We start from the raw sequence: 10,738 nt of genomic DNA, 5'->3' as shown, positions 1-10,738 counted from the left end.
AGCGTAATGATAAAATATAGAATTGCAGTAAATAGAAGAAACCGGTGTTTATTATTGTCACAGTTTCCTGTCTTTTTCTTAAAGACTTTTATATCTACATTTTCAGACACCATGAACACCAGAATTATTAACTTCAGGTCTTAATTGCAAGCAAATAAAATACATTTATTTTTCTCTACTTTCAGTGATGTATTACTTTTTGACTTTGGATTGAGCTTGATAACAGAAAGTGCAAAGCTCTAGAGTGGAGGAGATCTCAGTCTAGTTGTTGCAAAGGCAGTGTGAATCAAATTAAGCTGTGTCTAGATGATGTAGTCTATCTCTGAGTATAGTGTGTCTGCCATGTCCTCTTCACTAGAGTCTTCTCCTTTCAGACACATGGACCCTCTCCTGTTTAAAGAGAAGAGCACAGCATTGTGGTTTAAGAGAAAAACATAAACTGCATAGATTTAATCCTGTATTTATTTTGACAATCAACATAAAAAACACAAACATAACATTCTGTTCGATTAAATTGATTGTACGTACCCCAGTTGCTGGCAGTGGAGATCTCCTAAACAGGGGCAGTGCTTCCGTGGTCCCTTGTCCTGACTGTCCCAGGACAACAGCTCCGCCAGGTGGTTGGAGGCACCGAAGCAGCGCTCACGCTCAATGGGCTTGGCCAAGCACACAGGGAAGAGCAGGGCTGAACACACAAAGAACTAGAATCACTGCCCTGTAGTTGTAGGCCTCCACCAGTCAAACCATCTAAATCGTTGTGGTCAACATGACCTTTGACCATGAAAATCTAATCAGTTAATCTTTGAGTAACAACAAATCTGAAGCATTTCCCTAAAGGCAGACATAAAAAATATCATATTCAAGAGACGAAAAACGTTTTGTGAGGTCACACTGACCTTGACCTCTGAGCACCAAGTTTAAATCAGCTCATCCTGAAGTCCAAGTGAACATTTGAACCAAATTTGAAGAAATTCCATATCAGTGTTCCTGAGATCTTGCGTTCACAACAATGGGACAGATGGAGGGAAAATCAAAAGACGCCACAGGCCATCACCATTATACTGCAGTCTGTGTATGATGTTGTACCTTTATGGAAAGCACAGCAGAGGTCAGGGCTGCAGTCCGTCTGGTACTGACAAGTGCTGCCAGCGTCTCCTTTGGTCGCATTCGGGCTGCACTGACCCCACACACACAGCTCATCAGCACAGCACTCCTCGTCTTTAGTGCACGGCTGAAAGCACAGAAGAAACCGTCTCCACATATCAGCAGACGTCAATCTCTTTAAGTAACTTTAAATGATGAACGTCCAGTTGTACAAGGCTGGCACTCACATTGACTCCCCCCCCCCCAGCTCTGAGCCTAAATGAAAAATGCTAAGAACTGGTTTGAATGCGTTTGCACCATGTCCAACCCGTACACTGTATATAAAGATGGAAGACATGACTGCTCCCCAACAGCAGAGCCAGAGAGTCTCGATCCCCCCCTGGTGGCTGGCTGCAGTATAGTCAAGTCAAATTATACGTTAAATAACTTTTTCCACAAAGACAGCCTCTATCATTTAAGGTTGTTCTTATCACACTGATGAATGTCAGTATCCCACAGGGACCCCTCTGCCTTGGCTGCTGCACACACTCCTGCTCCAAGTGGCAAGATGGCAGCCTTCCTATCCAGAATGTTTTAACTTCATTTCTGGATAGTGGGAGGGAGTGGAGACCTGTCATCCATCCTTATATACAGTCCACGGTTCAACACACTAAATGCTGATTTTTAAAATGCATAAATTACAATTATAACCATCAGGAACACGCAGCACCCCCCCCCCCCCCCTCCTCTCTTTATATTCCCCAAAAATTATATTTGAAAAGAAGCTGACTGAGGTTGCAGCTGAAAAACACATTTCAGTGTTGCAGCTCCTGTTTTCTCTTTGGTTAAATATTAATGATATTTAGGGTCAGCGGGTCTCTGAATGCAGGAAGAGAAAGTTCCAGGGAACTGATAATGTCCATGCAGAGTTTTCCTGTGCAGCACTTTTGATAAGACACAGATCCTGTCCTCTGTGTTGTTATTATCCCTTCTCACTGTTGTTTGTCAGACTGCCAACATCTTAACCCTTTGCATTGCTCTTTACTGTGATACTCGGAGACCAATGGGATGAGTTAAAACCACAGAATCAGCAGTAAAAAAAAAAAGACTGAATTATAAACCAACGGCTGAGTCTCTACAGAGAAGAGTCATTACTAATGCGGTTTGTTTTTTACATCCTGTGAGTGAGACAAGAGGGAGTGCAAGCTCGAGAGATTTATCCTTGACATGTGCTCTTGTTTCAAATGAAGCTCATAGGACGCAGCGTTCACCACAACACACTCCAATTACACTTGTAGACACACTGCAATGCAGCTGAGGTGAAACTCCAGCTGCTACCGACTGACGTGTCTCTGTGAGTGTGTGTGTGAGAGCGACAGACCTGGGGAGGAATGCCTTTTAGAGAAAATTTATCAGAATAAGACTAAGGTGCCCATATAAAAAGAAAACTCTTGTTCACTCACCACATCGGTTGCTTTGCAAGGCAAACACTTGGAGCCGTGCATGACATTACGGCAATACCTTCCCTTCCCACAGTCCTCATCACCGACGCATCCCTAAAGACAAGAGAGAGGAGGGAGGACATCAGGGTGCATCATGGTACTTTTCTAACGCCAGGGTTTTGGTCCCATAGTTCTCAGGGAACCAGCAGTCAGGTCATCATGTGAATTAACAATCACAATATTTACAGTTTTGAAAACACGACAGGCTCCTGATAGTCTGATACTTTTATCCACAAATGCTGCTGCATGTATCCCATGAAGTATTTTTGAACACTCAATCCATTTTTGCACTATTCCAGTTGCAATTCTTTCATAGTGTGCTATGTTCTGAGTACTTATTATGTTGCGTACTTGTATGTTCTGTCTAATTATATGTTTACACCTAGGATCAGAGAGAAACAACATTTCAATGTCCTATACATATGGCAGAATTGAAAATTAAGTTGACTTTGACTGTATTCCAAACATTACTTATAATAAACCAATCAGCAATATAAAGAATTAAAAAGATAAAGCTGTTAGGTTGACGAAGTTTCTTTGTAGCAATAAGACAGACAGAAAACCTGAAGTGTTCTTTTTCACCTCTTGGGGACAGACTCTTGTCTCAGAGTTAACATGTAAACAATTATTAACCTCTCCTGTCTTTTTAGATTGTGTCACACTCATTGATAAATGTTTTACCTTTATCGTCAACACTGGAAGTCAATTAAATGATGTAATAAGAAAGCTGCTCTTTAAACTGGACTGCAGTAAACACAACTGCTTATATGTTATCAACAACACCCAGAAGAACTGAGTGGGAATTTCAGTTTACAAAAAATATCAACAGTTTTGCAGAGTGTTCATTTCAATCAATCAAAAAAGCACCTAATTGTATGCACATGCAAAGAGGACTGAGGACATGTAATGCACATTGTCAACATTAATATCTGCTACCAATATCCAGGTGTTTCATGTTAAATATTTTACAGTGAGCTGTCGTAGACGATAAGGAAAGCCTTGTTTAAAGATGGATTTTCTCTTGAGCTCTAGGTACAGGACCTGCGTGATAACTTACATGCTCGATGGTGTTTCCCAGGTCACTGTCTGGGATGGTTGTGGTGGTCACGTTGTGGCTCTCCTGTGTGAAGGTGAGAAGTTTGTTAAGCTTTATTCACAAAGGGGAACAAACACTATAGTCACTTCTTGTTTATGAGCGTACCAGGTCCACCGATGCTGTGTGGGCGGATTCATCATCAATCACTTTATCAGAAGCGGATTCATTGTGATGATCTGGAGGAAGGTTACTGGGATCGGGGCTCACACTGTCGACGTCTTTCTGGAAAAGGATAGAAAGATATGAAGTGAAGAGATGCATTAAGAAGTCACTCTCTTATTCTTTCCACTGACGACTCTGCGAAAACTTCATTTATATGTGGGACTGGGCGATAAAATCAACATCAATGATTAACGCAATATAATTTCAATCAACAGCAATACAACAAAGGTCCAATGTATTGATATAGTGCTTATTGTTGTTGTTCTATTAAATTTAGTACTTTACTGTGTAGTCTAGTATTTTATTGTTTATCATGTACTAAGGGAGTATGTACAGGTTTTTGTACATTGGAAGTTTGTTACATTCACTTCACTCTATGTGCAATGCCCTTGACCTTCTGCTGCAACACACTAATCTACCTATCTATCTATCTATCTATCTATCAGTCTATCTATCTATCTATCTATCTATCTATCTATCTATCTATCTATCTATCTATCTATCTATCTATCTATCTATCTATCTATCTATCTAGCTTATGCATGGTGACCTCAGATTTGTAAAATGTTTTGAGAAGAGTTTAAAGCACAATCTTTGCTGCAGCAGCAACAATCAGTCTCTAAACTAAACTAAACATGATAATAATCGATGTATAATCTATGTCTATCATCTCCCTGCTCTCTCTATAAGTGGTGAGATAATGCTATGTGATGTAAACACAGCTGCACTTAAAAGGCGGATGTCTGCCTACTGGGTGAGTCGCATCCTGGGGGTTTCGCTGCGGAGCCTCCTGCAGCTGCTCCACCTCCACCAGCGCCCGGCCCGGCTCCGTTAGTCCTGGGACCGGGTGATCCTCCAGGATGTGGTCCACTGCTGGGTGCACGATCTCGGGGAGGATGCCGTCGCAGACCGCGGCGAGGGCCAGAACCAGCAGGGAGATCCGCATCATGACGCCGGTCAGTGCTGCTGCTGCTGCCGCTGTGAGGAGGGTGTGGTGCGGCGGTGATGAGGAGGAGCAGCGTCAGCACCCCCCCTCAGCAGCGGACGCGTTCTCCGTCACCTCACACGTGTAAATGTGCACATTTTTTAAATAAAGTTGTATCCGTTCATTGCAATGTGTTTGTAAAGTTTAAAGGACATGTGTTCGGGATTCATCGAACATAGTTCCGGTCAAGTTAAACCACAGCTTGGAGTTAGTGCGCGGGGGAAACCATAGCAACAGTAGCATCCTCTCGCTTCATGCTAGCTAGCTAATTGCTTAACTAGCCATGAGCTAACTCGTAGTAAAACTATCTTTTAAGTGGATGACAGTGCAGGCAACTAAGTTATCTATCGTTTCTACACGTGTGATAAGGTGAAACCACAACACATGACTCATCAACTTCATTTGGAGTTTATAAAGTGACTGTATTGACAAATTTACAGGTTATTTCAACTTTAGTTCACAGGTAATATTAGCCAATTTGTTAGGCCTGCGCTTTGCCACATAGATAGAAAATGAATAGTAATTTATACAGCACTTTTAGAAAAAAACGAATTTACAAAAGAAATTGCAATCAGCAGGATGTGGTCATGTTCAGATTGAATGAGTAGATGTCGAACTGAGTCACGTGAAAACTTGATCACATAAAAGCAGTAATATGACAGTAAAAAATGTATGAACAAGTAAAAACTCGACATTACACAAAAGCAAGTCTATAAAAGTGTGTTTCAAGAAGTTTTTGTAGAAGTTAAACGTTAAGATTTGACTGCTTTGATCTTTTCTCCTCAATGCTGGTGTTCTTTGATGATGTCTGCTTCAATCTTTCCTCAGTGCTGCTGATCACTGCTGGTGTTGACTGCTTCAACCCTTTATTCCCGCTGTTCGATCTTTTCTCCTCAGTGCTGCTGATCACTGCTGGTGTTGACTGCTTCGATCTCTTATTCCCACTGTTCGATCTTTTCTCCTCAGTGCTGCTGACCACTGTTGGTGTTGACTGCTTCGATCTTTTCGTCCCTCCGCTGCTGACCTCTGATGATGAAGTCTGCTCTGATCTTTTCTCCTCAATGCTGTTGACCTCTAAGGATGACTGCGATGAGTCGATGGTCATTAGAGCGTCTGACACTCTGGTTGTGTGGCGGTTAACTTGGTTGTTCAGCCACCAGCTTATCAAGGACAGAAAACAAAACACCCTGGTCTGAATGTCTGCATATATGCCCCTGTGTGAAGAAGAAACCAAAACCTTTTTCACTGGACCTGAACCCAGGTCTGACTTCTTGCCAGGTGCAATGTGCGAAAAGATGAGATCTGAAAGCCGTTTTGTTAATACAATAACCTTTTTAGATGGAAGCTTTTTCAGTGTTTGGTATGCAGAACTTTCATTTCCACCTCCTGGCTTCTCCTTCTCCAGAAGCACAGCGTCAATACTACCAATCAATGACCGTATTGCCTTCCTGCTAGTGACTTTGGGATTCTCATTGAATTTTTTCGCAACCTGTGACAGGATTTGGAGCGTCCCTGCTGTGGCAAAAGTCTTTATGAAAAGCCTATTGATCTTCCTCATTCCTCAGCTTTATTCACAAAGGGAACAAACACTATAGTCACTTCTTGTTTATGAGCGTACCAGGTCCACCGATGATGTGTGGGCGGATTCATCATCAATCACTTTATCAGAAGCGGATTCATTGTGATGATCTGGAGGAAGGTTACTGGGATCGGGGCTCACACTGTCGACGTCTTTCTGGAAAAGGATAGAAAGATATGAAGTGAAGAGATGCATTAAGAAGTCACTCTCTTATTCTTTCCACTGACGACTCTGCGAAAACTTCATATATATGTGGGACTGGGCGATAAAATCAACATCAATGATTAACGCAATATAATTTCAATCAACAGCAATACAACAAAGGTCCAATGTATTGATATAGTGCTTATTGTTGTTGTTCTATTATATTTAGTACTTTACTGTGTAGTCTAGTATTTTATTGTTTATCATGTACTAAGGGAGTATGTACAGGTTTTGGTACATTGGAAGTTTGTTACATTCACTTCACTCTATGTGCAATGCCCTTGACCTTCTGCTGCAACACACTAATCTACCTATCTATCTATCTATCTATCTATCAGTCTATCTATCTATCTATCTATCTATCTATCTATCTATCTATCTATCTATCTATCTATCTATCTATCTATCTATCTATCTAGCTTATGCATGGTGACCTCAGATTTGTAAAATGTTTTGAGAAGAGTTTAAAGCACAATCTTTGCTGCAGCAGCAACAATCAGTCTCTAAACTAAACTAAACATGATAATAATCGATGTATAATCTATGTCTATCATCTCCCTGCTCTCTCTATAAGTGGTGAGATAATGCTATGTGATGTAAACACAGCTGCACTTAAAAGGCGGATGTCTGCCTACTGGGTGAGTCGCATCCTGGGGGTTTCGCTGCGGAGCCTCCTGCAGCTGCTCCACCTCCACCAGCGCCCGGCCCGGCTCCGTTAGTCCTGGGACCGGGTGATCCTCCAGGATGTGGTCCACTGCTGGGTGCACGATCTCGGGGAGGATGCCGTCGCAGACCGCGGCGAGGGCCAGAACCAGCAGGGAGATCCGCATCATGACGCCGGTCAGTGCTGCTGCTGCTGCCGCTGTGAGGAGGGTGTGGTGCGGCGGTGATGAGGAGGAGCAGCGTCAGCACCCCCCCTCAGCAGCGGACGCGTTCTCCGTCACCTCACACGTGTAAATGTGCACATTTTTTAAATAAAGTTGTATCCGTTCATTGCAATGTGTTTGTAAAGTTTAAAGGACATGTGTTCGGGATTCATCGAACATAGTTCCGGTCAAGTTAAACCACAGCTTGGAGTTAGTGCGCGGGGGAAACCATAGCAACAGTAGCATCCTCTCGCTTCATGCTAGCTAGCTAATTGCTTAACTAGCCATGAGCTAACTCGTAGTAAAACTATCTTTTAAGTGGATGACAGTGCAGGCAACTAAGTTATCTATCGTTTCTACACGTGTGATAAGGTGAAACCACAACACATGACTCATCAACTTCATTTGGAGTTTATAAAGTGACTGTATTGACAAATTTACAGGTTATTTCAACTTTAGTTCACAGGTAATATTAGCCAATTTGTTAGGCCTGCGCTTTGCCACATAGATAGAAAATGAATAGTAATTTATACAGCACTTTTAGAAAAAAACGAATTTACAAAAGAAATTGCAATCAGCAGGATGTGGTCATGTTCAGATTGAATGAGTAGATGTCGAACTGAGTCACGTGAAAACTTGATCACATAAAAGCAGTAATATGACAGTAAAAAATGTATGAACAAGTAAAAACTCGACATTACACAAAAGCAAGTCTATAAAAGTGTGTTTCAAGAAGTTTTTGTAGAAGTTAAACGTTAAGATTTGACTGCTTTAATCTTTTCTCCTCAATGCTGGTGTTCTTTGATGATGTCTGCTTCAATCTTTCCTCAGTGCTGCTGATCACTGCTGGTGTTGACTGCTTCAACCCTTTATTCCCGCTGTTCGATCTTTTCTCCTCAGTGCTGCTGATCACTGCTGGTGTTGACTGCTTCGATCTCTTATTCCCACTGTTCGATCTTTTCTCCTCAGTGCTGCTGACCACTGTTGGTGTTGACTGCTTCGATCTTTTCGTCCCTCCGCTGCTGACCTCTGATGATGAAGTCTGCTCTGATCTTTTCTCCTCAATGCTGTTGACCTCTAAGGATGACTGCGATGAGTCGATGGTCATTAGAGCGTCTGACACTCTGGTTGTGTGGCGGTTAACTTGGTTGTTCAGCCACCAGCTTATCAAGGACAGAAAACAAAACACCCTGGTCTGAATGTCTGCATATATGCCCCTGTGTGAAGAAGAAACCAAAACCTTTTTCACTGGACCTGAACCCAGGTCTGACTTCTTGCCAGGTGCAATGTGCGAAAAGATGAGATCTGAAAGCCGTTTTGTTAATACAATAACCTTTTTAGATGGAGGCTTTTTCAGTGTTTGGAATGCAGAACTTTCATTTCCACCTCCTGGCTTATCCTTCTCCAGAAGCACAGCGTCAATACTACCAATCAATGACCGTATTGCCTTCCTGCTAGTGACTTTGGGATTCTCATTGAATTTTTTCGCAACCTGTGACAGGATTTGGAGCGTCCCTGCTGTGGCAAAAGTCTTTATGAAAAGCCTATTGATCTTCCTCATTCCTCAGCTTTATTCACAAAGGGAACAAACACTATAGTCACTTCTTGTTTATGAGCGTACCAGGTCCACCGATGATGTGTGGGCGGATTCATCATCAATCACTTTATCAGAAGCGGATTCATTGTGATGATCTGGAGGGAGGTTACTGGGATCGGGGCTCACACTGTCGACGTCTTTCTGGAAAAGGATAGAAAGATATGAAGTGAAGAGATGCATTAAGAAGTCACTCTCTTATTCTTTCCACTGACGACTCTGCGAAAACTTCATATATATGTGGGACTGGGCGATAAAATCAACATCAATGATTAACGCAATATAATTTCAATCAACAGCAATACAACAAAGGTCCAATGTATTGATATAGTGCTTATTGTTGTTGTTCTATTATATTTAGTACTTTACTGTGTAGTCTAGTATTTTATTGTTTATCATGTACTAAGGGAGTATGTACAGGTTTTGGTACATTGGAAGTTTGTTACATTCACTTCACTCTATGTGCAATGCCCTTGACCTTCTGCTGCAACACACTAATCTACCTATCTATCTATCTATCTATCTATCAGTCTATCTATCTATCTATCTATCTATCTATCTATCTATCTATCTATCTATCTATCTATCTAGCTTATGCATGGTGACCTCAGATTTGTAAAATGTTTTGAGAAGAGTTTAAAGCACAATCTTTGCTGCAGCAGCAACAATCAGTCTCTAAACTAAACTAAACATGATAATAATCGATGTATAATCTATGTCTATCATCTCCCTGCTCTCTCTATAAGTGGTGAGATAATGCTATGTGATGTAAACACAGCTGCACTTAAAAGGCGGATGTCTGCCTACTGGGTGAGTCGCATCCTGGGGGTTTCGCTGCGGAGCCTCCTGCAGCTGCTCCACCTCCACCAGCGCCCGGCCCGGCTCCGTTAGTCCTGGGACCGGGTGATCCTCCAGGATGTGGTCCACTGCTGGGTGCACGATCTCGGGGAGGATGCCGTCGCAGACCGCGGCGAGGGCCAGAACCAGCAGGGAGATCCGCATCATGACGCCGGTCAGTGCTGCTGCTGCTGCCGCTGTGAGGAGGGTGTGGTGCGGCGGTGATGAGGAGGAGCAGCGTCAGCACCCCCCCTCAGCAGCGGACGCGTTCTCCGTCACCTCACACGTGTAAATGTGCACATTTTTTAAATAAAGTTGTATCCGTTCATTGCAATGTGTTTGTAAAGTTTAAAGGACATGTGTTCGGGATTCATCGAACATAGTTCCGGTCAAGTTAAACCACAGCTTGGAGTTAGTGCGCGGGGGAAACCATAGCAACAGTAGCATCCTCTCGCTTCATGCTAGCTAGCTAATTGCTTAACTAGCCATGAGCTAACTCGTAGTAAAACTATCTTTTAAGTGGATGACAGTGCAGGCAACTAAGTTATCTATCGTTTCTACACGTGTGATAAGGTGAAACCACAACACATGACTCATCAACTTCATTTGGAGTTTATAAAGTGACTGTATTGACAAATTTACAGGTTATTTCAACTTTAGTTCACAGGTAATATTAGCCAATTTGTTAGGCCTGCGCTTTGCCACATAGATAGAAAATGAATAGTAATTTATACAGCACTTTTAGAAAAAAACGAATTTACAAAAGAAATTGCAATCAGCAGGATGTGGTCATGTTCAGATTGAATGAGTAGATGTCGAACTGAGTCACG

General features: G+C 42.3%; 1 protein-coding gene across 2 annotated transcripts; it reads right to left on the bottom strand.

The window, feature by feature from the left end:
* Window positions 1–6: 6 nt before the first annotated feature.
* dkk3a (dickkopf WNT signaling pathway inhibitor 3a) lies at window positions 7–7,497 on the bottom strand. Of its 2 annotated transcripts, none has more exons than XM_062385306.1 (7): window positions 7,247–7,497; window positions 6,447–6,563; window positions 3,643–3,705; window positions 2,547–2,639; window positions 1,087–1,231; window positions 529–685; window positions 7–390 (listed from the first exon to the last, which is right to left on the bottom strand). In XM_062385306.1, exons 1-7 carry the CDS (start codon window positions 7,442–7,444, stop codon window positions 303–305), a joined length of 861 nt encoding a protein of 286 aa, XP_062241290.1. In that variant the 5' UTR covers window positions 7,445–7,497; the 3' UTR covers window positions 7–302. The 2 variants fall into 2 exon arrangements, with proteins under 2 accessions (XP_062241290.1, XP_062241280.1); XM_062385296.1 differs by lacking the exons at window positions 6,447–6,563; window positions 7,247–7,497 and adding exons at window positions 3,787–3,903; window positions 4,595–4,845.
* Window positions 7,498–10,738: the final 3,241 nt, after the last annotated feature.

Source organism: Platichthys flesus, chromosome 1 (assembly GCF_949316205.1).
Source record: "Platichthys flesus chromosome 1, fPlaFle2.1, whole genome shotgun sequence".
NCBI classification, from domain to species: domain Eukaryota; kingdom Metazoa; phylum Chordata; class Actinopteri; order Pleuronectiformes; family Pleuronectidae; genus Platichthys; species Platichthys flesus.
This window is presented reverse-complemented; position numbering and strand designations above follow the sequence as displayed.

Excerpts from the sequence above, each read along its gene's own strand:
- dkk3a (XM_062385306.1), bottom strand. The coding sequence starts at position 7,444 with ATGATGCGGATCTCCCTGCTGGTTCTGGCCCTCGCCGCGGTCTGCGAC. Across the intron at positions 1,232-2,546 it reads CTTGCAAAGCAACCGATGTG|CCGTGCACTAAAGACGAGGA; the intron begins GTGAGTGAACAA and ends CTGTGCTTTCAG. Across the intron at positions 686-1,086 it reads CTGCTGTGCTTTCCATAAAG|CCCTGCTCTTCCCTGTGTGC; the intron begins GTACAACATCAT and ends TTGTGTGTTCAG.